General features: G+C 57.7%; 4 protein-coding genes across 11 annotated transcripts in view; all 4 read left to right on the plus strand.

The window, feature by feature from the left end:
* EEIG1 (estrogen-induced osteoclastogenesis regulator 1) overlaps positions 1-11,907 on the plus strand; it is a 38,370-nt gene extending 26,463 nt beyond the window's left edge. For all 3 annotated transcript variants that reach the window (XM_074890847.1, XM_074890848.1, XM_074890849.1), the window contains 6 exons: positions 2,447-2,604; positions 3,757-3,861; positions 4,127-4,316; positions 4,503-4,624; positions 5,682-5,751; positions 6,629-11,907. In XM_074890847.1, coding sequence (XP_074746948.1) covers positions 2,447-2,604; positions 3,757-3,861; positions 4,127-4,316; positions 4,503-4,624; positions 5,682-5,751; positions 6,629-6,674 — 691 coding nt within the window. In that variant the 3' untranslated portion in view covers positions 6,675-11,907. The remainder of the gene's footprint in view (positions 1-2,446; positions 2,605-3,756; positions 3,862-4,126; positions 4,317-4,502; positions 4,625-5,681; positions 5,752-6,628) is intronic.
* A 1,439-nt stretch (positions 11,908-13,346) lies between these two features.
* On the plus strand, positions 13,347-16,042 carry DPM2 (dolichyl-phosphate mannosyltransferase subunit 2, regulatory). The gene is made up of 4 exons (XM_074890851.1): positions 13,347-13,398; positions 13,955-14,044; positions 15,154-15,256; positions 15,557-16,042. Exons 1-4 carry the CDS (start codon positions 13,396-13,398, stop codon positions 15,613-15,615), a joined length of 255 nt encoding a protein of 84 aa, XP_074746952.1. The 5' UTR covers positions 13,347-13,395; the 3' UTR covers positions 15,616-16,042.
* Positions 16,043-17,809: 1,767 nt separating this feature from the next.
* Positions 17,810-20,669, plus strand: ST6GALNAC4 (ST6 N-acetylgalactosaminide alpha-2,6-sialyltransferase 4). 2 transcript variants are annotated; one of them, XM_074890997.1, is made up of 7 exons: positions 17,810-17,922; positions 18,176-18,252; positions 18,779-18,946; positions 19,104-19,516; positions 19,651-19,758; positions 19,841-20,026; positions 20,114-20,669. In XM_074890997.1, exons 1-7 carry the CDS (start codon positions 17,859-17,861, stop codon positions 20,241-20,243), a joined length of 1,146 nt encoding a protein of 381 aa, XP_074747098.1. In that variant the 5' UTR covers positions 17,810-17,858; the 3' UTR covers positions 20,244-20,669. The 2 variants fall into 2 exon arrangements, with proteins under 2 accessions (XP_074747098.1, XP_074747099.1); XM_074890998.1 differs by having other exon boundaries at positions 17,873-17,922; positions 18,210-18,252.
* A 995-nt stretch (positions 20,670-21,664) lies between these two features.
* Positions 21,665-25,130, plus strand: ST6GALNAC6 (ST6 N-acetylgalactosaminide alpha-2,6-sialyltransferase 6). Of its 5 annotated transcripts, none has more exons than XM_074891298.1 (7): positions 21,665-21,821; positions 22,209-22,369; positions 23,284-23,414; positions 23,560-23,739; positions 23,910-24,307; positions 24,482-24,589; positions 24,670-25,130. In XM_074891298.1, exons 3-7 carry the CDS (start codon positions 23,400-23,402, stop codon positions 24,857-24,859), a joined length of 891 nt encoding a protein of 296 aa, XP_074747399.1. In that variant the 5' UTR covers positions 21,665-21,821; positions 22,209-22,369; positions 23,284-23,399; the 3' UTR covers positions 24,860-25,130. The 5 variants fall into 5 exon arrangements, with proteins under 5 accessions (XP_074747399.1, XP_074747394.1, XP_074747396.1 ...); XM_074891293.1 differs by having other exon boundaries at positions 23,350-23,414; XM_074891295.1 differs by having other exon boundaries at positions 21,683-21,821; positions 22,214-22,369; positions 23,350-23,414.
* The last annotated feature ends 1,387 nt before the right edge of the window (positions 25,131-26,517 follow it).

Genomic DNA, 26,517 nt, shown 5'->3' on the forward strand with positions numbered 1-26,517 from the left:
TTATTGGTTGGTCACAGTATTTTCTCTGCTAATGTCAGTTAGGTTTTGGAAACCAATGGATGTTAATGACAAACTTCATGTTTTGCACGAAGGACAGAATTTCTCATAGCTCTGGGGTTAGTTTCACTGACCTCCAAGAAGGGAAAGGTCAATGAAGAAAACAGTCATGGAAATGGACACACTTCAGCGCATATCATGCAGGATAAAGATCTTGAATTGAAACAGCAACAAAAATACTGCAAGGCTGAAACATTTTAATTCTCCTTTTCTTCTACAGGGACCCAGGTTCCCAATTTGTATTAATCAGCAGAGAAATGGCAGTCATGTACTTTTTTTTAATGCATTGTGATAGGAAAGAATAAGTACAGTTAAGCTATGAAGCAGTTTTGTTGCTTAAAGAATTGTTGGGGGATCAATTAACAAATATACAAATAAACAAACCTCTACCTTCATACTGCAGTATAGCGTTGCAAGACTCTGCAGTCCAAGCCAGCCTGCCGTAGTGTGCTGTAAGGTGTGACTGTATGCAGCAGGACTGCCAGGTGCTGACTGAAATATTTTGTGTTGACTACCAACAGTATGGGAGAAAAAAGCTTTACCTTGAGGCCATGTCTCGTAGCAGTGGTATTCTCGGCTAAAAGGTCTAATTTTAGGAGCTAGCTTGAAGTGTATACATTAGCTTGCATTCTTGTTATAAAATGCTGCATAATTTTTGGTAGGTTTATTTTGTGAATGGCTTTTCATAGCGCTGCAGCATTTTCTGAGACTAAAACCCTAAATGAAGTGTCATCTGATTCTGAAAATTTCTGCTTCAGAAGGAAGTGTAATAAAGAAGTTTTGGATATCTTAAGCCATAGCTTTGTAACAGTAGCAGATGTTTTAAATCTGGGGTACTAGGATGTCTGGCAATAATACGTCTGACAAAAATACCTGTTGCTCCTTCACTGTGGAAGCAAGTCCCATTGTTGGAGTGCATGAAAATGATAGAGAATTGGATATAAATACCCATTTCAATTAAGTAGGGTCAGTCTGAAAGTCAAACCTCCTAATTTTCTTAAAGGATTTTTGCAGTCATTCCCATTTTTTCGTTATATGTTGACGATGTGTAAATGTCTGAAAATGGAAACTTTGCATGTCCTTGATCAGTAGAGCTTTTGAGAAGTGGCGCTCATTAGAGGATTAGGCAGGAATTAAACTGTGCTGGGAAATCACTTCCAAGCACTGACTTTCTGCAGCACTCGGATGAACCTTCTCCTCCTGGGTGTTGTAGAGGGGGGCAGAGCAGGCTGAGCAGCCTGAGCTTGACAGACCATGAGCTGCTCCAACAGCTGCTGCAGGAACAGTTTGCTTGATTAAGGCTATAAAGGCCTTATTAACCTGCAAAGCAAAGTCCCCAAAGTACCCGGGTGCATGTAAATCACTGATAACATGATTAGGGAGGTTTTTTTCCTGGTGGAGGCATGCTGTGGGTTTCCTGAAATCTGTACAGCTGTTTGGCTGCCCATATAAAATATTCTCAGTGCTTTATTCTTTCTCCCAAAATACTGCCAAGGTACTCTCATGTAGCATCTTCCCTCAGAGCTCCAAGTGAGACAAATAAAAGTTTTTCTTTCTCACTCCTCACTTAAAAAGTATAATATGATCCATTAGTTCCAGTTCAGACTTCAGACTACAGGGAGGTTAGGGCTCCAACAGGAATATTCACTTTGCCACGCTGCACATGCTGTGGCTTCCACCCAAAAACAGTTCTGGAGGAAGGGAGGGGGCTCCAGGCACTCGCAGCTCTGCCCCGCAGTCAGCATTTACAAAGGGATGTTGGGAGCACGCAGAGTAACCAGAAAAATAATTTTGACAGCTGGAAAAACACTTTACTCTCACTGAAAAGGAGTTTAATCGTCAGTTAAAAAATGGAAAGGTTGTTTGATCGTTGTAAAAGTACTCTCATAGGGGGATGGGGCTGCTGGGATAAAAGGTTTCCTTTTGACCTGAGTCAAAAAGGTGTAACAAAAGGGTGCTGGAATTGAGAGCTGGATGACAGCAAACTGGTTCCTGTTTGTGAAGTTAACTGGCCACTGGACACACATTGGGGGAAAGGGCAGCGCTGGATGTTCTTCTGGAGGATAGTGCAGGCTCTGAGCCTGTTGTCCTGTATAACTGATTGAATGGTCCCTTTTTGCCTTAATTTACCTCTGAAACTTGGTTTTACTTGTAATGCAGTCCAGCTGCAGTATGAGGTAGGGAAGACTGAAGCCTTGCGTGTAGGAAAACAAAATCCAGTGTCACGCTGTGCCGTTAGTCACAGAGGGCTGCCAGCTTCCCCCCACCATGAAGGGTGGGGGCGGGCGGGGGAACCCTCTTGACAGAGCCGAGTGGGAATTGCTGGTGCAGTGGGGTGATTCCCGGCCCCTGCCTGGCAGTTTGTAACCTTCTTTGCTTCTGGTTACAGGCCTCCTTCCACCGCCAAATCCATCACCATACCGGGACAGGACTCTACCCTGCAGCTGACTTGTAAGGGCGAGGGAACCACAAGCAGCAGCAGCAGCAGTTCAGCCACGATTGGCTCCCTGCGTCAGACCAAGCCAAGAACTGCCATTCTCAGCTCGGGTATGAATGCCCATCCCAGAGCCATCAATGCTTGGCTCTGCCTGGACACTCTTTTGTTTTTCCCAGCAGTTGCAAGCACAGAAACTCTTCAATTTTTCATGTTCTCTCACACCCATCCTCACCCCTCTGCTCATTAAGAAAACTGAGAAAAACAAAACCATCTATTAAGTGCAGCTCAGGAGAGGAAGGATGAATCTTTGCCATATACATATTTCTGTTAGTTACTGGAGATAAAGCAATTTGTTCTTTTTGCTGGGGATTTAATAATTCATGCATTGCACTCATCTCTGCTTTCCATTGTGTTCAATGACACTTAACATTGTTCTCTACTCAGCTGTTCTGTTGCTCAGACTGATCTTCTAGAAAAGTTCCTCTGAAGGTTTTAGAGGTTGGTTTGAGGTCTAATGGCCTTGTTCCAGCTGCTGATGCAGGGTTCTTTGGCTTCTGTTTGAGCCCGTTTTCAAGGGCACTGCATTTTCCCATAGCTTTTTTTCCTTCCCAGCACATTCCAAATGTGCAGACAGATACACTGCACCAAAGTAGCACACTAGTCTCATCACCTCAGTGAATTATCACGCCGTGCAAGTGCTCTTCTTAAAAAGCTGGCTAACATGATACACTTGTACACTTTTGGATAAGCTTCCTGCAAAAGAGACAAGCAGGGGCGATGGCGAAGGAGCAGAGGTTGTGCTGAGGTTTCTGTGTCAGATTCAGATGTGATTGTAATGGCATGGGCTTTCTCACAAGTAATAGAAGGGGAAAGGTAGTAATGAGAGAAGCACGCAAGCAGAGGTTGTAATGCTTTACTGCCAGTGGCCATTTGATGCTTTCTTGGTCTTAGCTTAATGGTTTTAGCTGTGGATAGCTTCAGAAACTGCCTGTCCTAGATCCTTCGAGCCCCTGGAGATGCTTGTAAATTCAGGTGCTGGATGCTAGAATTAGTGATAAATTTGACAGAGAAGCTCTTTGTTGTCTTCCCTACTCCCCAGCTGCTTCTAAGCTCTGTGCTAACCTGTACAGCAGGGCTCTGCCAACAGACATGCCCTTTCCTTGATCTAGTGTCCCAAGATCAGCCTCCAGTCCAAGGTGATCAGCGGGCAGTGTGCTGGCTTGGTTACAGTGCAAGTGGAGTGACCTGTTGTCCCTTGGCAGGTGTCCCAGAAGAACCGGATCAGAACCTGTCCAGCCCGGAGGAAGTCTTCCACTCGGGGCACTCGCGGAACTCCAGCTACGCCAGCCAACAGTCCAAGATCTCCGGTAACCATCGATCGCATGGCTCTGCCAGCACTGGCCCCATCTATTTTCTTTCCTGCAACAAGCTCTTGTGAGAGTGATTTGCAACCATCTCTCTTGCCCTGCTCTGTAGTATCAGTCTCCTGTTTAGTCTCTGCAGATGAGCTCATAGATGCTTGTCTAAACCTCTGATATGGGAGCAGAAAGGCTGATCTGAAGCTGCCCTGCCTGTTAACTGTGGTGCCGGGAAAGGGAGAAGATCTGGTTTGTAATCGCTTTGTGTTTGCAGGTTACAGCACGGAGCACTCCCGTTCCTCTAGTATGTCTGACTTGACCCATCGCCGAAATACCTCCACCAGCAGCAGTGCGTCCGGAGGGCTGAGCATGACGGTGGAGTGTCCTGAGGGAGAGCGGGACCACAAACTAGAGAAGCCACCTCGCCCCCCCAGACCAGCCCTTCTGCTGGATAGACCCTCCCGGTGAGTAACTGGAACAAAGCCCCCTCTCCTAGAAGGCAAGACAGAATCTACTCCTTTGTCTTCATGCAGCAGTAGATTGAATTGTAGCCGCTGAGGAGGAGGCTGCTGCCAAGAGAAGCAGGACAGTATATGGAAGTCTGTGTCTTGAAAAGCTGAGTAAGTTTTCCCTTTATTTTCTCTCCCCAGGAGGAAAAAGGATTCAGTGGAGAGTCACCCAACCCGAGTGGATGACACCAGGATCGATGCTGATGATATAGTGGAGAAAATAATGCAGAGTCAGGACTTCACAGATGTCAGCAATACTGAAGGTGAGAGGAGGATTCTCAAAGGGGAGGTCTTGGCTGTTCCTTTAGCAAGTCTGCCAAGCTTTTACAGTCAGATATGATCTGCCGTGGACTCCCACCCCCTTTTGACAGCAATTTGATGTCAGTGCTTTCTAGGTGTTTCTATGGTAGATAAACAAACTGTGTGGATTTGAGAGCTGCACATCCATTAGCAAATAGCGCTTGCTGCTGCTCTACACGCTACAGCAGAGGTTGAATAGTAGCTCAAACATAGAGGTGAGGGGAAAAGTACTGATTCTTCAGTGCAGTGGAAATCAGTTACATCAGCTCTCTGTACAGGGTCAGCCCAAGGGTATTTATTAAAGTGGGAGAGCACAACTGGAGGGGAAAGAGCATGTCTCTGCAAAAAGATGGAAAGATGGGTCACAGTGTGCTGGTCATTAGGTCTGAGAGCTGAAGAAGGGGTTTTCTCCATTGCAGCCACGGCATCTGTTAAGAGAAAACTGATAATATCACTGCATTTGTTTTAATTTTCCAGTGTAGCCTAGAAATCAATCTTTTTCATCTAGTTGAGGTTTTTTGTCTAGCTTGTTATTCATGCTTCTGCAGTTTACTGTTACTCACCTTAAATCATTGCACATGGCAACACTCTTACCATATGGGGATTTACACCTCACTCAGCACGGCTTAAACTAGACTGAACGTAGCCACCTCTCACCAGCAGAACAGGCTGTTTCTCCTCCAGTGAGCCTACAAAAGCAGCATGAGGCCCCATGTATCATCTGTTCAGATGTGTTTAAGCTGACCAAGAACTTGCACCAATGGAATTGTCTTAAGCAGCTGAAGGAGTATCACTGAATTAATTTCTCTGCTGTGGTTGATTTGTACATGAAGCTCCCTTTCAGAGCAAGAAGAGGAGTTCCCAGGAGCTCTATTACTGTGGGAACACCAGAAAGCGTGCACATGCATTCACAGAAACACACTTTGTCCCTTGCTGACGGTTGTGTAATGTGTCTGGGAGGGGAGCACCTGGCAGCCGTTGGTAGCTCTGGATTTTGACGTCTTCCTTTTCCATCTGCAGACAGTAACCTGAGGTTGTTTGTGAGCAGAGACGGAACAACTACTTTGAGTGGTATTCAGCTGGGAAACAGGTAGGCTTCCTGAAAGGCTGGCAGACAGAGGTGCTCCAGAGAGATTAGTTAGCTCTTTGCACCCAGGAAACTTTCACTTTTTACTACAGGAGAGATTTTTAAACATAGTGTGCTACATGGTAGCTTTGTTCCCACATTAACACCCCTGGGATCCCTTTGGTGACAGGCTACAGCTGCACTGGTGTATGAATGCAGCTCTCAGCAGGAGCTCAGAGGGATAATGTGATCCTAGTTGTTAGATCCAAGAACAGAAGTAAAGAGTAAAAGGACAAAATGGTAGAGGTTGGTTCCCGTTTGCTCCTGTGCTCGACGGAAGGCGGGGAGCTTTGCCTCCTGCTGGCCTGCAGCAAAACTGCAGCAGCCTGGTTTATTGTCCGTTTTCCTGCCTTCTCCATCATCACCGAGGGCTTGTTCTCTCGTGAAAGACCTCTGAACAAATAAAACTTTTTCTTGCCACAATAGCTCTTAGTACAGTGTCTTGGCTAGTTGTCTTTGAGCCTTTATAGCACCTTTTGAGCTTAACAAAAAAGCAATAATGGTAATGCAAAGATGTGTCAAGTCAGTGACAAAATTGGGAGCATAGCAAAGACAGGAACACTGGCTCTTTGCGCAGGATACTCCCCCCTTTCCTCTGTCCCTTAGAAGGATTCATGTGTTACACCCAGCTCTTTCAAGTGCTCTAGTGTTCGCTTGCCACGTAGCTGTCTGTTTTGTGTTATGAGGGTTGACTTCTCGCCAGACTGACTCGTTATTTTCAGTATTTTGTGCGGGGTTAGAGGGCGATGTTTGTGAGCAGAGAACTCGGGATAAGAACTTGCTCTAAGTGACTGAGAAAAATAACCTGGCTTTCTCATCTTCTTCCCCTCTACCTCCCCAGGGTCTCATCTGGAGTTTACGAGCCAGTGGTGATTGAAACCCACTAAATGTGAAGAACAGGGTAGAGCTGCTGGAAACAGGTCCCCTACCCAGTCCGCTGCCACATGGATGCCAACCTTTACCTCTCTTCATGCAGCATTCCAGAAGGGATTTCTCCACGCCCCTCCCTGTACGTTTGCACTGCAGAACTACTCCGAGACCACTCCAGATCATGCACTTTCCCTGCGTTGCCATTGCCCTTCTCCGCTTCCCAGTTCTTCCAGTGCCTGCCTTCCCCCTGTTTCTGATCAGACGCGAGGTGTCTGTTGGGCTTATCCTTAGTCCTAGAGGATGTTGCTCATCTGCATCCCTCACTCCACCCATTCACTTGCAACAGGGGACTTCTCAGCTTCTGTCTCCCCAAAACATTGGGTTATACCACTGTGAACTCTTCAAACCACTGGGGGAGGGGGAAACCATTCTAACCAAACCAAGAGCTGCTTGTTGGTGACACGGTGAAATGGCCACTTGCAGGATGCTTTATTCCATTGACTCTGCAAGGGAACATCCCCTTCTAAGGCAACGGTTTTACTGAACAAGGTATGCTATGGTGTGCACTTCACCTTCCTACCCTCAAATCCCCAAACATCCTCTTCTCGTATGAAATATCTCCCAAAAGTGCATTTCAGAAAACTACCGCAATCCAGATGGGAGTTGATAAATGGTTAAATGCTAGTGCTTGTTATACCACTAACTGCATTATGCCCTTCCACTGCTGGGCATGGAAGGACAGTGTTCATCTATTAGCATTAGCAGGAGCACTTTAGAGGTTCCAGATTTTACCTGGAGGAGGCTTTTACTTGCTGTTCCAGGAGCGTAATCCCTGTTTGCTGGACTGATTCAGCAAATAGTCACTGTTGGAGCTTGGAATACAGAGCCTCTTTTTTTTTTTTTTTTTTTTTTTTTGGCTCAGGAAGGGAACTGCCCTTCTTGGACTGTGAAAAGAATCTGGTTATCTGATAGCCCTCCCCTGGGCCAGAGCAGGATGCAGTTGACTGCAGTGGTCTCTCCGTTGTGGTGGTGGTGAACAATTGCCTCACTTGGCCTGGGCCAGTAAGGGAATTGGTGTTGGTTGGCCTTTCTTGCCCTGTCAGCAGGGATCTGTGTCTGAGCTAGTTCCTTTTGGGGCTGGGGAGAAGCCACTGTCTCTGCCTTCGAAGGTAGAATGGGTGTTTGCTGCTGGATTAGCCACAGCAGCCGTTCTTACCTGCTCCGTGGTGAGTGAACCCTTCTGACAAGGCTTCAAACTGTTTCCTGGTTGATCTTTCAATTGCTCTTCTTTGGGTTTGGTTTCTGCAGTTGTTTGACACTTTAGCTGCCTCTCTTCCTTGCAGTGTGTGGCAGAGATGTCAGTCCCTTTCAGCTCCCACTTATAGATTCTCCTGGCAGCTGAACTGCAGACGAGGATCTATGCAGACTCCAGCCGTGGGCTGTCAGCAGGCTGTGCTTGCAGCCCTTCCTGTACAGAGACTCTCAGCCGATAAGCTATTTCTGTGTAGTGCCCTTTCCTCTTTCGCCGGTGTACTGCAGTAGCACTCAGCGCCCGTGCACTTGGAGCAATGGCACGCTCCCGGGCATGGCTGGGAACGTGCCCTCCTCTGACACACACGTGTGCGCACACACGCGGGCACACACTTGTCCCATTCAGCAAGGAAAGTCTTGTAACTGATCACGTTGTTGTTCAAATTCTTAGTTATGGTAAAGCCTTTTTTTCAAAGGAGAAAGAGGAAAAGAAAAAAAAAAAAAAGGATTAATTGTGGTCTCCATGGCCAGAATGCATGCAGATGAGCTACTGGAAAAGGGAATTTGGCAGAATGAGAAACAAGGAATGAAAGGGCCTTGATTTATATTTTTTTTTTTTGCCCTGCTAGCTAAGGATGACTGCATGGGGAGGGTGCTAGGCAGTGTGGCAAAGCTATACAGCTGCTTACACTGATTTGATGGTTTCTCTCTTCAAGTCAAGAGGTTTCTTTCTGTATTTGGACAGACCACATATAGGATATGGATTTTTTTCACCCTTTCCCTTCAAAGGGAATTAAACTTGGATTAGGGTAAGAAGGGGGTACCAACAACACCTTGGTTTAGTTTAATGTAGGGAAGAAGTATTGGGTCTTTTGAGTCTGTCTAGAACAAAAGCTCTTTCACACTTGCTGGTGTTTTTTAATGGTGATCTCTTCTTCATTCAGTCTGGGCAGGTTTGGCACTCGCTAGCAGGCTGGTAAGCATCCTGCCTTGTTCCTGGGATGCTGTGTGTCTGCAGGAAGGGGAGAACTGCTTGCTTTTCTCTCTCCCTGGGGCTCTGCCAGAAAGCCAGGCCTGGCCTGACCCTCTGTTCGGGTCAGGATGAGGGCAGAAGGAGGCTCAGACAGCGATGGGTCATCCTGCCCTGTCTGCAGCCGGCCATGTGGAGCTGAGGGTCAGGCTGCTCCCCAGGACAGGGCACCTGCTGCTCCCCAGGGGCCTGCGAAGCCCCTCAGGAAATTGGGTCCAACCAGGACTTGAAAGGAGCAAACATAAGCCAGGAAAGAGGCCAAACTTCTGCTGCTTTGCTTCTGTTCCCATGAAAAACAATGACAGTCACTGTCAGAGCAGTTGGGAACCCAGAGCTTTCTTCTGGGCTCCCATTGGCAAGAGTCGGCTGCTCCGAGGCGCTGGCAGCTTGGCATGTCACGAAATCCCCAGTGGGACAGAGGGAGGAATCTCTTCCCAGCAAAGCAAGAGGAGAAGCTTTTCAGAAAGCTGGTCTCATCTTCCCAGGCTGGCAGAGGCGTAACCTGCTCCATTGCATAGCTGTGGCCAACCTGGGCATGTCTTTGGCTTCTCCTCCAGCAGCTTGGCACATCACTGCTTGTGTTTTTGATAACTGTGTCTCATAGGGTATCTCTTCCTTGTCTCCACATTATTATGGACTCCACAGATCCTGGTCTCTATGTAGCTTTTTCGCTCTCCTACCCCTTGTTTTGAAAAAGAAAGCAGCCCTAGTCATTCAGCCTGGTGCAGCACAGCCAGGGCTGGAGCGCCCAGAGCAGACCCGGAGGGAGGAAGGAGCAGTCTGTTCCTATTTCTAGAGCCCACACAGAGCTCCCGCTGCGTGTCCGTCGTGAGCGATGCCCGGCGGTCCCTGGCCGGCGGTGGGCGTACGAGGCGGTGGCGATGGCAGTGGGGTCGCTCGTCCTGCAGACTCGCTGCCGTCTCTTGGGAAGCTGCGTCTCACGAGCACTTTTTTCCTTGTGGCATCGCTGCCGTCTGTTCCTTTTGGACTTTGAACGTTTAAGTGAATCAGTTTCCAGACCCAAACCGCTGGCTAGTTTCCTTTGGGTTTTCTTTTTTTGTCGTGAAGTTTATTGAATTTTTTTTTTTTTTTATAAACCCAGCAGGCTGGTGTTTTTTTGACTGCATTATTGTTTCATTGATATTTTATTCCGGGGGGGCTGAGGGGGGGACGTTCTTCCCCACATTGTTCCCCTTCTCAGGGGATTCAGAGGTGGCTTAAACAAGTAAAAGGACCTTATTGGCAAGACTCTGCATCCCCTTGGGTCTCTGATGCTGGCAAGCAGGGCTGCTCACGCCTGGCTGACCCTGGAGAGCAGAGCTGGCTCTCTGCTCCAGTCTCGTGGCCAGGAGAAACGTGTAGGCTCTGCTCTCCTAGTTTCTGGACCTTTAGTTGGTGGAAGCCCATTGCGAAGAGTTGGGAAATTCAATGTAACTTTTTTACTAACTTTTTCTTTTTTTAAAGCAGTATAAACTCAGTGAATGTCCAAAAGAATAGGCTTAGCTGTGACTTGGTGAAGGACGTGGGTTTCAATAGGAAATTGTGATTGGAAAAAGGGGGAGAAGGATGTTGCTCCTCCATCTTCTTTTGCATGGTTGGCACTTTAAATGGGGGCCTTCGTGCTGTCCTGACCCTCTGTGTGATGGGCAGCAGGCGTGTGATCTCTCCCCCCGCCCTCTCATTGCCACATCACTTTGCCCCCTGCAGAAAGTTAATAAGCCCTTTTAAATGTTTGCTTCAGTTTTTAGAGGGTTCCGAACCAGGCCGAAACCTGAAGAATACATATTTCATTCTCATCTTAATAGGAGGGGTTGACTTTTTATTTATTTTGTCGTTGCTGTTTCTTTTTAAACTGGTGGCTGTGCAGCTGGACTCTGCACGAGCTGTTGTGAACCTCTGGGATAACCTCACTCCAGGTACGCTAGAGCACCTAGGTTAAACACCCCTCCTGGAGAGGGGCCCCCCTGCTCCCCTCTTCGCTGCCTTACCCGGGAGCTGCAAATTCACCCTCCGCCCCTCCTGCGCCGTCCCCTGCCACCCCACCTAGTCTCTAGCTGAATGATTCTTGCTCTGGTGACCTGAGCCCTGTGGACAAGGCTGGTCCCCAGGGGCAAGTTCCTACAAACACTGCCTGGTCGCAGGTGTTTGTCCTTGAAAAGCCACTTCCTCGCGGTGGTGGTGTGGCGGGGGGGGTTGATGAGCGCAAAATTCCTCCCCCCCCGCCGTTCCCCTCCCGAGAGCTGCCTCGTCCATCAGCCCACCCACGCTGTCCGAGCCTGATGCCCTCCACAACTCCGCGTTGCATCGCCCCTGCCCTGTTGGGAGGGAGTGGACGTGGAAACCTGGGAAATAAAAAAGGAATTTGGATGAAGCTGTGAGCGAGAGGTGTGGCTGAGCCTCGTAACTTGCCTCAAACACAAGGAATAACGGTAGAGCCCATATTTTTGTGGGGGGAGGGAGGGGAAGGGGAGATCATGTTTTATTTTCTTGAAAGTTAATTGAGCTTGGTGATCTTCAGATGAGGCGCGCACTTGATTTATATCAGATTCTATAGAGAGATCGCTGATATTTTTGGAAAGGGAATGGGTCTATGCAAACTTCCAAAATTGCTTGAAAGATAGTTTAACATTTTTTTACTTTGAAATCTAAAGATAAATCTAACTTTTTTCTTAAAGCAGAAGTGCGTTTAGAAAGAGAAGCTACTTCCACTGCTCTATTTTGATGATGATTCTTGGAAAGTTTGGGCTGGAGGGAATGACTATTTTTCACCATTTTTATCTTGCTCCTCTAGTTTTTTGTTTCTTTTTCTAACGGAATGCTGTGCCGTCTTTGATTCAACAGATCGTGTTTGTATTTTCTGTATCTGGTTCCTAACGTAGAGAAATAACAAATATATGAGGAAATCAATATAATGTCAAATGTTGTTATGGTTTGGGGGAAAAATAAAGGTTTTTGGTACTTCACATTGATTCTTCTTGGTTTGTTTCTTGTTTTAAATGTGTTTAAATATCTGCTAAGGAAGCAGAAGGGCAAGATGGGGCCTGCTGGCATGCAGGACCCTGGAATAGGATTTGGCTTTGCCTTTTAGGATTTCCTTGGTGGCTGGGAGTGGAGATCCCTGCCAGCCCTTCCCTGCAGCGGGGAGAAGGGCTGGACAGGGGACCTGGCAGCACCACACAGGTCCAGTGGAAGCAACACCCATCCAGGGCCAAGGGGAACTGGCACGAGTCACTGGCAATGTCTTGTGTTCCCGAACACCGCGTCCTGGCCCAGGCTGTGCTTGAACAGCCCTGTCCTGCCCCGCTGCAGAGCAGGGCTGGGCACCCCTGCCCGGGGCGGCCTGGCCTGGAGGAAGGTGCCGTGGCCCCACGGGGCTTCAGGGAACACCTGCGGGCCCTCAGGGTTTGTGTCGGGGTAGCCCCCCCTCTTCCACCCCAGGCTGGCAATCCCATTAACCGAGATTTGAGCCGAACTCAGTGTCCAGATACTTGCTGCTGGTACGTGCAAAGGCCAGAGCAGACGAGGGACCCTGGGAGGAAGCGGCTTTGCCTTCCCCACCCTCCCAAAGCCTCGGCCACACACATGGATCAGCTACGCCTTGGAGTCCCATGCAGGGTCTTCCCCTTTCCCTTGGCTGCCTCCCCTTCCTCAGACGGTCCCTTGGCTGTTCAGTCTCTGCTTTTTCCTTTACTCCAGCTTCGGCGTGTGCATGTGTGGAGCACTGTCTGGGGCGCAGGATGTGAGTGTCTGGGGTGTTGGAGCTGGTTTTGAGCTGGTTGGTTTCAAGATGAGTCATTTCCATCAGAACTCCCAGACAGAGGGTGGCATATGAGATCAGAGCACCCTGCTGCTCAAGGAGACCGTCCTCTCGCGTCACCAGGCGCAGAAAGCAGAGCAGGGGGGATGCTTTAGCGAAGAGCTGGACCTTCCCTCCAGGACGAGCTTGCTTCCAGCTGTAAAAATGGATCTTAGGTGTTCCCATCCGTGCCCGGGCTTAGGCACCCAAGGGCTCTTTAACACAGATCTCTGAACAGCGCTGACGCAAAGTGGAATTTCAGGGAATTTCATTTATTTCACAAACCGCCTCGCCTCTCCCTTGGGCAGGACCCCAGCTGTGGAGACCCCGGCTCGCCCTGCCCCGGGGGGGGGCTAACGTGGGGCCTGGGGCCTGCAGCGGCCGCCCGGCCCCTTCTCTGCGCCCGCCGGCCGCTTTCCCGGCTCTGGGCCCGGCCCGGAGCGGCGGCCGAGGCAGCGCGGCCCGGGACTGCACCTCCCGTCATGATCCGGGCGAGCCCCGCCCGCCCTTCCCACAATGCCGCGGGCCTCAAGATGCCTCCGCTGATTGGCCGTGTCCGGCCGGGGGGAGGGCGAGGCTGGCTCACAGCGCGCTGATTGGTGGCCGCTCCCGGAAGGGCGGGGCTGGCGGGGAGCGGGGGAGCCCGGGGCTGGCGGTCGCCATGGTGAGTGGGGTCAGCTGCGCCCCCGCCCCGGGACGCCGTGAGGGGGAGGGGGGCGGCCCCGGCCCCGGCCCCGGCCCCGGCCCCGGCCCCGGCCCGGCGGCCCGTGGGCTCCTCCGGAGGCGGCGACTCGCGGCGTGTCCCTGCTTGGCCCGTTAACGTGGGGGGCTTGAGCCGAATCGCGGCCGGGACCCAGCGCGGGGCCTCCTGGCTGCCCGCCCCGGGGGGACGCTGGGCCCCGGCCGCCTCCTGGGGCCTTTCCGGGGCAGCGCCGGTGCCGGCGGGGGTCGCTACTTGGGAGGACTGGGCCAGAGCTGTGGGAGCGCGAACTGGCGCGGCCGGGCGGGAGCTCCGGGAGCGCCCCCAGCCGCAGGACCGGGCCGTTCTCTCCGCTGCCCTCGCGGTGCGTTATTTCTGTTGCAGAGCCTCTCCCCTTCCCTGCGTGTTTCAGACCCGCAGCGGCGCGTTCATGTAACCTGGGGCTGAACTAACAGCAGGTTCCCATTCCTGCGCAGACCCTGCAGCGAGCAGATCCCGCTCTGACTCTCTCCCTTTGCAGGCCACAGCAACAGACCAGGTGGTTGGATTCGGCCTGGTTGCCTTCAGCCTCGTCCTCTTTGTTTACTACACCCTCTGGATCATCATACTGGTACGGGTCTCCTCTGGCCATTATAATCCCAGTCACTTCACACCCAGGTGTTTGCCTGGGCTTTGTTAGGTGCTGATGTGTCTGTGTGCCTGAAGGACTCTGCCTTGCCAGATCCCTGGTTAAAAATTTAAAGGCAGAGCTTCCTCTGCTGGCACAGCCCTTGCCTGTGATACCAAGCTCTGACCGTGCCGCCTGCCCTGCTGCTCGAAGGCGTGCTGACACGGCCGGTGTAAGATCCGAGGCTTGCGAGAGCTGAAGCCTGACCCCTCTGGAGGTGTTGTCGTTGGTGTTCGTGTTTTCAGTCCTCCAGATTCCTGGTTCGGGTGGGGGATCATGGAGGAAAACATAAAAAGAGATGACTTGCCAAATCTGGGGCCTGGTAGGGAGGAGAAGAGTTAGGGAATGCAGATCTCTGGAGAAGGGATTGTGAGCCTGGTAGTTTGCCCATGTCTAGGGACGAATCAGGTGGGATCATGAGTCATTTTCTTCCTGGAAGGAAATGTCTCCTTGTGAGCTTTCCAGGTACGAGAGGCCTGGTGTAGCCCTGGGTTGATGTCTGAACTCCTGGCAGCTTCCCCTCTGACCTCTAAGAGTTTTGAATTCCCCTCTTGTGTATGCTTACTCTGCTGCCCGGTACAGGAGTGCAGAGGTGTGCTCGCTGCTGTGTAGGAATCCTTACACTGCTCTCTAGTGTCCAAAGCTTTCCACTAGCCTCCGCAGAGGGGATCCTGGCGGGATCGCCATTGAGCAGAGCCGTTTTCAGCTGCTCCCTTCTGCGGGGCAGAGAGTCGGGGGATTTGCTGTACACCGCACCAAGCAGGCCAGCAGCTGTGCCCACCCTGAGACCCCGGGGCTGTGGGACCCCTGTGCCGGCTTTGTGTAGCTGCCCCTCGTTATCTGCTGCCCACTGACACCTTCACTGCCCACCCACTGTCACGTCCCTGCAGCTGTGGGCTGAGCCACGTGCAGGTCTGGGCACCCTTTTTTTTTTTTAGCTGCTCCTCAGGCCTGATATTTCTGTCCTGCTTTTGAAACCATGAGGCTGCAGGTGTCAGGGACTTGCCCTGGTGTTGTCCCCACCTGCTGACACCCCGCTCTGTCTCCTGCAGCCCTTCATCGACAGCAACCATGGGATCCACCGGTACTTCTTGCCGAGGGAGTACGCCGTTATCATCCCTGTGGTCGCCGGGCTGCTGCTGGTCCTATTTATAGGTGAGTGTTGTTTCTGTGGTTCTAATTAGAAGCTTCTAAATTAGGAAGAGAGAACAGGGTTGCTAGGGGGTTAGCTAATGCGTGACGTCTGTGACACACTCTCTGTGGCTACTGCTGCACCTTCACCTGGCACAGGCTCTCGGGGCATGTGTTTGTGTGTAACTTTGGCTGTTTGAGGCTCTGGACAGCTTAATTGTTCCTTGATCGCTCTGCTGAGGTTCTGTTTCTCCCTACAATGTGCTTTAAAAGGGCCCATAATTGGAAGTTTTCTGGCTGAATCTCTTCTCTCTCTCATGGTAGGCGTTTTTATAATGGTCGTGATGTGGAAGAGCAGGAAGCCTGCCAAGAAATCCGACTGAAGGCCCAGCTGAGAGAGATGAGAAGGTGCCCACGCTGCGGCGGTGTGGCCAGGAAAAGACTTTACCTGCAGCACTGGGCGGACGCCTCCTCCGGAGCGCTCAGCGCCGAGCTGGCTGCGCTCTCCCACCTTCCTTCCTGCAGAGACGAAGCCTTCTGTAGTTTACAACTTAACTGACCAAAGGGAAGCAAAACTGACCTCCGGGGCTCATCAAGAGAGGGACCAGAGCCCCGGCTGCGAGAGACCTGCTCCCCAGCTGGGGCTGCCTGTGCCCGTGCTGGCTAGAGGAGCTGTCGGGGTCCAGCAGCTGTAACCACCCGAGTGCGAGTCGAGCCCTGACCCCTGCCCACTGCTCAGCCTCTGGGTATTCCTCCCCCTCTGCTCTTGTGACCAGTAGTTTGTTCCTTATACATTTTTTTAAATGTTTACATATGGTTTGTGGGCGCGTTTTTAATTGGATCCGAGTTTCGGAGGACAGAAGTGAGACTTTGGGCTGGGAAAAGGCAGGCTGGCGTTCTCCATTTGCCTGCTGGAAGGGCTAGTCAGGGTGCTGGTGGGCTCTTGTCTCTCTGAGGAGGGACCCCGGTGAGGCCGGGCGTGCAGAGGATGCAGGGACAGTGCCACTGCTGCCCTCTGTGTCCCCTCCTGCAGTCACCCGGCTGCGGGGGTGCCAAGGTGACAAGGAAGCCGTCGGCCCCCCACGTGCGGTTCCTGTGCCAGCTGCTGGCTGGGTTCCTGCCCCGGGCAAGCCTCTGGGTGCCATCTGGACTGGGGCTGAGCAAGCAGGCATGGTGGCACCCTGTCCTTCCCCCCGTGGGGTTTCCTCTCCTGGCAGCTCCCCCAGACCACAAGCAGGATCACCCTCAATAAAGGTTCCGCAAGGTCTCGGTCCCTGTCCTCTGCCTGCGCCGAGGGTGTGCTGCAGGCCTGGCGGGGTGTCTCTGCTGGCAGTGCCCCACAGCGTGCTGGGGAAGGTGCTGCCAAGGGCCCTGTCCTGCCTGTGGGGACAAACAGGGAAGTGTCAGGGAGAACCTGGCTGGGGCTGGGTGTACCCTTGTGGTGGCCCTGCCGTGTTTGGGGGCTGCTTTACCCCACCTGGGCTAGCTCCAGCAAAAGCCGGGCAAATTTGGGGCGCTCTGAGCCTTCCTGTGGGTACTGTGAACTTCCCCCACCAGACAGCAGCGTGTCCCCTCGTCTTCCGTGCTGACGGGGAGGTGATGCTTGGTGGCTCGGGGGGGGCCCCCGGGTGCTGCGGGTCTTGGGCTGAACGTGGCCACAGTTTGACCCGCTGCGTGGCTGGAGCCAGCGGGTGGCCCAGAGGCCGGGGTCTGGCTGGGGGGTGTTCCCAGCTCTTGTGGGGGCTGCAGGCTGTCTGTCCATGAGCCCTCCATCCCCACATTTTCCCCTGCCCGTGTCTTGCTCCTGCTGCTTCTCCCAGTGAGGAATCCCTCGCTCCCCTTCCCAGTCCCTCGCCTCTGGATGTGGCTCAGCCCAGCCCGGGAAAGTGGGTTTGAGACAAAAGGGGGAAAAATTTGGTCACGGCTCTGAGCAACTCCAGGTGTGTCCCCCAGGCACTGCTTCCTGTGCCCCTGCCAGTGTCCCTGTCACCTCCTCCCCTGGTCGAAGCCTGCGGGGGGGGACAGGATTGGGACCAGTTTCAATGTTACTTCTCATATTTCTTTGTGGGAGAAAATAAAGTCCAGTTCCCCTCCCTGGGCGGGCGGCAGCTCGCTCTGGAGACATTTCTCACTGGTGCTCTCTGCAGCGTGGCCGGGGCGTGAGGGGCTGCGGGTGAGGGGTGCCCCCCCCCGGGGCTGTCGGATGGGGACCGGGGTACCGAGAGGCCCGCTGGCCCCACTCCCGAGCCGTTTTGGAGCATTTTGGGCCCTGGGCTGTTCTCACCCGTGGCCGGTTGGGAGCCAGCGGTGCCCGGAGGTGAGAAAGGGGGTTTGGGACACGGGGGTTGGCTGCGGGGACACCGACAACCCCCCCGTCCCCAGGCTGGAGGGAAGCCAGGGAGGTGGGAAAAGGGGTGCTAGGGTCGCTCCGGGGCACACGGGTGGGTGCTGGGCTCGGTAACCGGGCCGGCTGGTCCCGGGACACAGGGGATGGGGACCAGGGCCGGTCCCGGAGCTCAACCAGGGGCGGGCGGTGCTGGGCTGCGGGGGCGGTCCCGGTCCCGGTCGCGCCCGGCTCCGCCCCGCCGCGGCCCCGGCAGCCCCAGCCTGGTGCCGCCCGGCCGGGATGCGGGAACCGGCGGCGGCCCTGGGGGCCGGGGAGCGGCGGTGCCGCGGGGGCTCCCGGCGCGGTGAGTGGGGCCGGTACCGGGTACCGGGGGACGCCGCTCTGCGGGGGGGGAGCTGCACGCGCGGGGCCCCGGGGCGGGACGGGGGCACGGGGGGGGCGGGGGTCCAGGGCATGGGGAGGTCCCAGAGTCGGGGGGGGTCCCGGCACGGGGCATGGGGGGTGGGGGATCCTGGGCACCGGGGTGCTGGGGACGGGGCGGGGTGTCCCCTGCGCCCCACTCACCGGTGCCACGGCTGAGCCCCCTCTGCGTGCAGGGTGCGACCCCCCCCCCCTCTGGGTGACCCCCAGACCCCGCCGGGCGACCCGCCAGCCCCCCAGGATGAAGACGCTGGTGAGTACCCGCTGGGACGGAGGGTGCGGGGCCCTGGGGGGGGCACGGGGACAGGGGGTGAAAGGCTGGGGGGACCCCTTCAGCATCGGGGGGGGCCACTGGCCCCGAAAGCGGTGCTGGGGGGAGGACAGAGCCTGGCAGCGCGGAGCCCCGGCCCCGTGAGCTGCCTGCAGGAAGTGAGGGAGGCGCAGGCACCCAGCGCTCCCCGCTGCGGCTCCTCGCTGTGCCCCGGCCGACGCGCCCAGACACCCCCCGAACACCCCCCGAACACCCTCCGAACACCCACCCGAACACCCTCCAAACACCCCAAGAACACCCTCCGAACACCCCCCGAACACCCTCCGAACACCCCCCGAACACCCCCCGAACACCCTCCGAACACCCCCCGAACACCCTCCGAACACTCACCCAAACACCCTCCTCCGAGGGGCTGCTCGTGCCGTACGGCACCGCGGGGCCGCTGGCATCCGACGTGGGGCTGGTGCATGTGGCCAGGCCTGGAGAGACCTTCCCGCTGTGCTTCCAGGTGCGGCTGTTCCTCACGCTGGTGTGCGTGGCGGCGGTGACCGCGCTCTACGTGCTGCTGTGCTCCCACGCCTGCCTGCGGCCCTGCTGCTGGGCCCCGGGGGAGCGGAGCCCCAGGGCACCCACCATCCTCAGCTTCCCAGGGTACAGCCGCGTCCCCGACGGGAAGGTGCGTGGGGATGGGGCAGCGCTGGGGCTGGTGGGGCGGCTCAACCTTCCGTGCCTCAGTTTCCCCTTCCTTAGGGAAGGGCGGAGGGGGCTGCGGTGCGTCCAGCTGCTGCGGGAGGGAAGGGGGAGCCGATGGCTGACGGTGCGTCTCCCCACAGCTGCTGGAGCGGGCGCTGTGCCGCCGCTGCGCCGTCGTCTCCAGCTCGGGGCAGATGCTGGGCTCACGCCTGGGACGGGCCATCGACGGGCTGGAGTGCGTCCTGCGCATGAACCATGCCCCCACTGTGGGCTACGAGGAGGATGTGGGGGCACGGAGCACCGTCCGGGTGGTGTCACACACCAGCGTCCCGCTGCTGCTGAGGAACCAGCCCTACTTCTTCCAGCAGTCCCAGGAGACTCTCTACATCATCTGGGGGCCAACGAAGAAGATGAACCGGGAGAAGGTGGGCTCGACCTACCAGGCACTGCTGAAAGTGATGGAGATGTACCCCCGCCTGCAGATCTACACCCTGACCGAGGAGAAGATGACGTATTGCGATGACGTCTTCCAGAACGAGACGGGGAAGAACAGGTACCCCCAGCTCCCGAGGAGCCCCTGTGGGGTCCCCCCGCTGTAGCACCCACCCCCCTTTGTCAGGCACCCATAGCCCGGCTGGGACGGCAGCACCGTGCCACCCGCTCCAGCGCAGCCGCGGTGCTTTGCAGGATAAAATCTGGCTCCTTCCTGAGCACGGGCTGGTTCACCATGATCCTGGCCATGGAGCTGTGCGAGCAGATCTGCGTCTTCGGCATGGTCAGCGACAGCTACTGCAGGTGTGTGGGGGGCGGCGGGGGTGGGCATGGGGTGGTTCAGTGTCCCCCCATGTCCTGTGCTCACCCGGTCCCCTCCTGCCAGGGAGAAGAACCACTCGAGCGTGCCCTACCACTACTTCGAGAAGGGCCAGCTGGACGAGTGCAGGATGTACCTGATGCACGAGCGAGCCCGCCGCGCCGGGCACCGCTTCATCACCGAGAAAGCCATCTTCTCCCGCTGGGCCAAGAAGAGGAACATCATCTTCTCCCACCCATCCTGGGCAGGCGGGTAGGGTGCCAGCCGTGGGACGAGGCGGTGGGGACCCTGACAGCGGGGTGGCTCTCATCCTGCAATGACGTGGCTCCGCTCTGACAGTGCCACGGTTGAAAGCCTTTTGCCAAGCGCCGGAGCGGGGAGTCTCCATCTCCACAGCAGCAGGGCTGGTTCCCCAAGCCAGTGGGTGGGCTGGGACCCCCCATGTCAGTGCACTGGGAGCATGAGCTAGACCCACAGAGCCCCATCAGCTCCAAGCGCCTGCCCAGATGGACCCAGGGGCGACCACAAAGGTTTTCCACCCGCTCTACTGGGATGAATATTTAATGCAGGATTAAACATTCACGTTGCTGGGCTCCAGCATGACACGGGGCGGGAGAGCTCGGCCCCGCCAGGGCCACGAGCCAGTGCCTCTCCCAGGGATGAAGCTTCAGCGCAGTCCCTGAGACCCAGCACTGGATGTGGGCCACAGGGAGCTGGGGCTGGGCCCCCCATCCTGCTGCTCCCACACAGGTCCCTGTGGCTCCAGCTGCCCCTGGGGCCCCCAGCCAGGAAGCCCAGGGGCCACGTGTGCCCCAGGGACTCTGAGTTGCCTTGTCACAAGTGCCCTTGGATTCAGACCAAAGCAAACATGGCCATTAAAAGCATTTTTAACTCAGTGGTGCCCCATGCTGTGCCCCTTGCGGCTGCGGGACGTGGGGACGTGGGATGGCAGCTGGTCGCAGGGCTGCTGGCATCCCGCTCCCCTGCCAGGCTATAAATAAGACGGGGAGGTGACGAGGGGGTAGAGCTGAGCCTGGAGGAGGGTGCCAAAAGCTGAGATTATTTGAGAACCAGCAGCTGCGTCTCCACACAACAGGCACTGGCCCAGCGTGGATTTTGTGCTGGGTCCGGGATGATCCTTAGCCCCACAGGGCTCAGGGCTGCCGGCTGCCAGCTCCCGGGTCCCTGGAGAGATGGGGCACGCTACGGGCACGTGTGCAGCCCTGAGCCCTGCTGCAGGGAGCTGCCATCACAGATGCCATGTGTTTGGGTGGGTCTGGGGGTCCAGGGGCGAATAGGAGGGGCAGAGGGAGCCACGTTCGCTCCCGTTTCAGCTGACTGGGGTCAAGTGAGGAGTGAGTCAGGACGGCTTCCCGCGGGCGAGTGCAGACAGAAGAGCCCGTGGAGCTCTTTGTTGGGTGCTCCAGCTGCCACGACCCCGTGCAGCAAAGGGCATCACTAGCCAAAAATCCTTCTGGACAGGCATCAGCCACCGCAGCGAGGATGCAGGTCCCGGGCAGCGGTGGAGTCCCCTGCTCGCCCCACGAAATCCCCCAGAGAGGGGCCCTGGGTGGCCCGGCCAGGGCGGGGGAGGCCGCGGCATCCCAACAATGCGCCAGGCAGCGGGTCAGGCACCACGTGCTGCTCCTCGCGGGCAGCGCTGCCGGTACACACACCCCACACCCCACCCCACCCCTCCCCCTCCTCCTCCTCCGCTGCCCGCACCGGTGCCCTCGGGGGTGGGACGGGACGGGTCACCTGCCCCATCGGGGCCCGGCCTTGGGAGGGCGGCACTAGGACCCCCGCGGCGCTCCCCGGGCCCGGGCGGGCGGCGCTAGGACCCCCGCGGTGCTCCCCGGCCCCGGACGGGCGGCGCTAGGACCCCCGCGGTGCTCCCCGGCCCCGGGCGGCGCGCGGCTCCCGGGGCTCCGTGCGCGCGCGGCGGCGGCGGCCCCGGTGCGGGCGGCGGCAGCACCGCAGCGCAGTGCGGGGCGGAGCGGGGTGGGGCGGGGCGGGCGGCGGATCCGGCGCGTCCCCTCCAGGCCCGGTGAGGCGGTGCGGGGAGCGGAACGGTGCCCCGCGGCTCCGGTGCACGGTGGCTATGGCGGAGGGGAGGGGGGGAGCGCGGGGAGGGGGCCGGTTCCCCCCCGCCTGGACGCCGCCGGGCTCCGGCCCGGCCGGTTCTGGCAATAGCGGGGCTGCCCCGGGGAGGGCTGGCGCTTCGGGGGGTGCGGGGCTGCACCCCGGGAGCGGGGGGGGGGCTGGACCGCGGGAGCTGCGTGCCAGGGTGAGGGAGGATCTGGGAGCGGAGGAGGTTTTGCTTTCCGGGGGGGCCGGGGGAGGGTTTTCACTTTCCGGGGTGCAGGAGGGTTTGCATCCGGGGCTGGGGGTGCCGGGAGGGGGGGGCGGGTTTGGATGAGCCCTTCCCCGGCAGAGCAGCGATGTGACCCCCCCCGCCCCGGGCTCCGCCATGGCCGTGCTCGCCGGAGGGGCCTGGCAGCCCCCCACAGCCCGCGGGGCGCACAGGGCGGAGGAGGAGATGAGGGACCCCCCCGCGCCGCTCGCCGCCCGCTGCAGATGAGAGCCCCCACCCAGGTAAGGCCCGCGGGGTCCCCACGACGGGGTCACCCACGGCCTCAGCGCTGGGGAAGGAGCGAGGCGGGGGGCAGCCGCAGGGGCGGGGGTCCCGGCTCTGCTCCTCGGGGGGTCCCGGTGCTGCTCCCCAGGCTGTGCACGGGGGGGCCCCTTGGCACCAACACGCCAGGCCATCGCCTGGGCTCCCTGGGCAGGTTGGCACCTTCCCGGGCATCGACGCTGGCCCTGAGACCCCTTGGAGGTCCCGGGTCCCCCCAAGGGTTGAACCCAGGCTGCTGCATAATTTTCCATCCCTGTTCCCCCGAGGGCAATTAGGCTTGAATTTTTTTTTAATTTCTAATTGCTCCGAGTACTCCAGGCGCAGCCATGACTCACAAATGAGAGGACTTTAAATTGGGTCAGTCCATTTCTGCGAGCCTGGGCGAGTGGGGGTTAGAGCAGGTACCCCAGGGGTGAACACACCGGGTGCACCCCACGGCCTCGGGCCCGGGGGCTGGAGAGGTCCCTGCCAGCTCCAGCTGGATTTGAGCCCATGTATGAGCTGAGTTGGGCAGGTCTCAGTTCCTCTCCCCCTAGTCCAGCCAGTTGTTTTAATGGGATTTCACCACACGAGCAGCAGGTTTACCCTCCCTGACCCTGCGGGTTTGAGCGGCTTTGGCCCCGCCGGTGGGGGATAATCCCTTCCCGGAGCCCAGCCCGCCGCAGGGATCTCCCCGGCACGAGCTGTGGCTGAGTTCGGCTCCTTCACACCGCAGAACCTGCCCAGCCTCTGCCCACGGCGCTTCCCGGTGCCGGGGCTTTGTCCTCCCCGTGAAAGAGGGACCCAGGGGTCTGGTTGGGCGCCCGTCCCGTGGGACTCTGCTCCGGTACAGCCGAGCCGGGCTGCCTGGTGGCTCATCCTCTGTCCCCGGCAGCCTGGGGACGGGAGCCCGAGCGCGGTGGTGAGGGGCCAGTGCCGGGGGTGACCACGGGCCTTGCAGGTGCTCGCGGGACGCCGGCGATCGCTGCGCGCTGAGGCCGGCACAGAGACATGAGTGGCAGCACGGTGAGTTGCCGGGGTGTCACCCCGCGGACAGCAGACATCTTCCCGGGGACACCGGGCATCCCGCTGGAGATGCCGCCGGGAGCGGGGCCGGATGCTGACGCCCGCGGGGTGGGGGCAGCGGCTGACGCTCTCCCCCCGCCCGCAGAGCCAGCGCGCCGCCGCCCTGGGGGTCCTCTTTGCCCTGATCATGTTGCTGATCATCTACAGCTCCGGCAGCGGGAGCGAGGTCTTCCCCTACAGCCGCCTGCGGGGCAGAGCCCGCCGGCCCCCCGACCTCAAGAAGTGGGGGGTGAAAAGCGGGTACCTGCCCGTCTGTGGGAACAAGGTACGAGCTAAGTGGTGGGGTCCAGCCTCAGAGGTGGGCACAGGATCCAGCCCTCCGCCGACGTCCAGCCAAATTGTGGGGGTGCCGTGTCCCCTGTCCCAGCTCCATCCTTCCCTGCTGGGTCATGGTGACACCAAAAGTCACCTGCTCACGGCGCTTGTGGTCCCCAGACCCTGACTGCCCGCTGCCACCAGTGCGTCATCGTCACCAGCTCCAGCCACCTCCTGGGCACCCGCCTGGGCACGGCCATCGACGGGGCCGAGTGCACCATCCGCATGAACGACGCGCCCACCACCGGCTATGAGGTCGACGTGGGCAATAAGACCAGCTTCCGCGTGGTGGCCCACTCCAGCCTCTACCGTGTCCTCAAGCGGCCCCAGGAGTTCGTCAACAAGACCCCGGAGACCATCTTCATCTTCTGGGGGCCGCCCGCCAAGATGCAGAAGAGCCTCCTGAAAATCATCCAGCGTGTCAGCGCCTCCTTCCCCAACATGACGGCCTACGTCGTCTCCCCCGGCCGCATGAAGCAGTTCGATGACCTGTTTCGGGGGGAGACGGGGAAGGACAGGTACCCCAGAGCCACCTCCTGCACCGTGCCCCCCTTTTTTCCAGGTCCCTTCGGGCTTGCTCCATGGGGGTGGGCTGCAGCACCAGGCTGGGGGTTTCCGGGGCAGGTTGGGGACCCTAGGGGGGGGGTCCATCATCCAGGTCACCTCCCCCCCACTGCGTTTCTCCTCCCCAGGGAGAAGTCGCGCTCATGGCTCAGCACCGGCTGGTTCACCATGGTGATCGCGGTGGAGCTGTGCGACGCCGTCCACGTCTACGGCATGGTGCCACCCAACTACTGCGGGTAAGGAGACACTCCCCCCGCCCCAAGCCCCCCCTGGCCTTACCATGGGGCTCACCCCACGCTTCCCCCCCCATCTGCAGCCGCCGGCCCCCACCCCGCCGCCTGCCCTACCACTACTACGAGCCAAAGGGCCCCGACGAGTGCACGACCTACATCCACAACGAGCGGAGCCGCAAGGGCAACCACCACCGCTTCATCACCGAGAAGCGGGTCTTCGCCAGCTGGGCCAGCCTCTACAACATCACCTTCTCCCACCCCACCTGGCCCTAGGGGCTGCCCCCCCCTCCCTCCCCAGCCAGGCAGACCCCTGGAGCTGCGACAGATGGGGGTTCCCCTGCAGCCCCCCGGGGAGCAGTGGGACCCAGGCGTCGGGGTGCCACTGGCTGCCTCCCACAGGACCACTGCCGTTGTCCACGGTGGCACCTGGGATGTGTTGGGTTTTGAGCTGGGTTTTGGGGGGGCCAGGTGGTAAGTGCAGTGTTTGGGGTGTGCCCCCCCCACCATCCATGGACGGGAGGCGTGGGGGTGAGATCCTGCCCGATCCTGGTCCAGGACTGCACCGGGGAGGTGCCAGGTCCCCTTGGCTCAGTTTGGGGTTGCATCATTTTTGGGGCCACTGCAGAGACTGTTTCCCCCAACCCCCTGAGTTGGGCGACCCCCCCTCTTGGGGCTCACCCCACCTCTGCCATCCCCAGCACCCCGATGCTGGTCCGCAGGCATCCTTCCCTCAGCAGAACCCCACAGTTTTCGGTGAGACCCCACGGGGGTGACACTGCCACCCTTGGTGCCCCAGCACCCCAAAAACACCCAGCCCCTCCCAGCACTGCTGCGCCCCACACCCACACTGCCAAAACCTTTTCTAACTGAGTGATGGGATTTTTGAAGCTTTTTGGGTATTTTGGTCTTTTCCTCCTTGCTTCTGGTCCCAGGGTTTGTATTTGGGTTTCCCGGCCGAAGGGGCGAGCGGGGGCTGCTCGTTAGTGATAACAAAGGGGCCGGCAGCAGCCTCCGGCTTGGTCCTCATCATTTATTAACTGCTTATAAAATATTTAGAAGTGGGCACGTAGCGGGGGGGCCGGTAGTGCCCCTCGGCAGCCGGGGTGGGGGGATTTTATTATTTATTTCTCAGCAGCGGAGTAGTGGGTTTGGGGAAAATAGCTAAATACAGTGTGTCTGGATGCTGAGCCCTGGCAGGGGGCTCTGTGCCTCAGTTTCCCTCAGTGCCCCCGTTGCTGCTGGGGCTTTGGGGGGCTCTGCACCAGGGGAAGCTGCGGGACACCCACATTTTGTAATGGTTTGTACAGGAATAAATATTGCTGCAGTCTGTTGCCTTGGGCCCTGGCTCCGCACTGGGTTTTTGGGGCTGGGCCATCGCAGGGGGTCTCGGCTGCCGCTCGGGACCCCCAGCCCGCAGCCGTGCTGGCCCCGGGCGCTCGGGAGGCTGCGGGAAGGGGCCCGGTGTGTCCAGCAGCCGGCTGAGCTCAGCCCTGAGCCATCCCCAGCGCCTGCCCTGGGGCGGGGGGCAGCTGAGACCTCCCCAACTCGTGTCACCGCCGGCCAGCTGCCCGTTTGCGGGGCCTTGGGACAGGGTCTCGGCAGCCGCAGGGGAGGAGGAGGAGGAGGAGGAAGGCAAGGTGAGGCCACTGCACCCCCCGCGGCTTTTCCCCCTCCCCGGGGTTGGCAGAGTGGGGGTGGCAGCCAGGGAGGACCCCGGGATGGAGACAGCTGTCCCCCCCGAGGGGCTGCGGAGGAGGCACAGGGTGAGGCGCAGGGAGCCCCGGGGATGGCTCGGGGACCCCAATCCCCGCGGGGTCCCCTCGCTGATGGGGAAACTGAGGCCCGAGGGGGGGGCGGTGCAGCGCAGCCCCCGGCGGGGGGCTGGGATGGGGGGTCCGCACCCCTCGGCCATGCAGGGGTTAACCGCATCC

This window comes from Strix uralensis, chromosome 21 (assembly GCF_047716275.1).
Source record: "Strix uralensis isolate ZFMK-TIS-50842 chromosome 21, bStrUra1, whole genome shotgun sequence".
Classification (NCBI taxonomy): Eukaryota; Metazoa; Chordata; class Aves; order Strigiformes; family Strigidae; genus Strix; species Strix uralensis.

Coding starts and splice junctions, on each gene's coding strand:
- DPM2 (XM_074890851.1), top strand. Junction 14,045..15,153: donor CCCTCTGGATCATCATACTG/GTACGGGTCTCC, acceptor TGTCTCCTGCAG/CCCTTCATCGACAGCAACCA. Junction 15,257..15,556: donor GCTGCTGGTCCTATTTATAG/GTGAGTGTTGTT, acceptor CTCTCATGGTAG/GCGTTTTTATAATGGTCGTG.
- ST6GALNAC4 (XM_074890997.1), top strand. CDS start 17,859: ATGCGGGAACCGGCGGCGGCCCTGGGGGCCGGGGAGCGGCGGTGCCGC. Junction 17,923..18,175: donor CCGCGGGGGCTCCCGGCGCG/GTGAGTGGGGCC, acceptor CTCTGCGTGCAG/GGTGCGACCCCCCCCCCCTC. Junction 19,517..19,650: donor AACGAGACGGGGAAGAACAG/GTACCCCCAGCT, acceptor GGTGCTTTGCAG/GATAAAATCTGGCTCCTTCC.
- ST6GALNAC6 (XM_074891298.1), top strand. Junction 23,740..23,909: donor TGCCCGTCTGTGGGAACAAG/GTACGAGCTAAG, acceptor TGTGGTCCCCAG/ACCCTGACTGCCCGCTGCCA. Junction 24,590..24,669: donor GTGCCACCCAACTACTGCGG/GTAAGGAGACAC, acceptor CCCCATCTGCAG/CCGCCGGCCCCCACCCCGCC.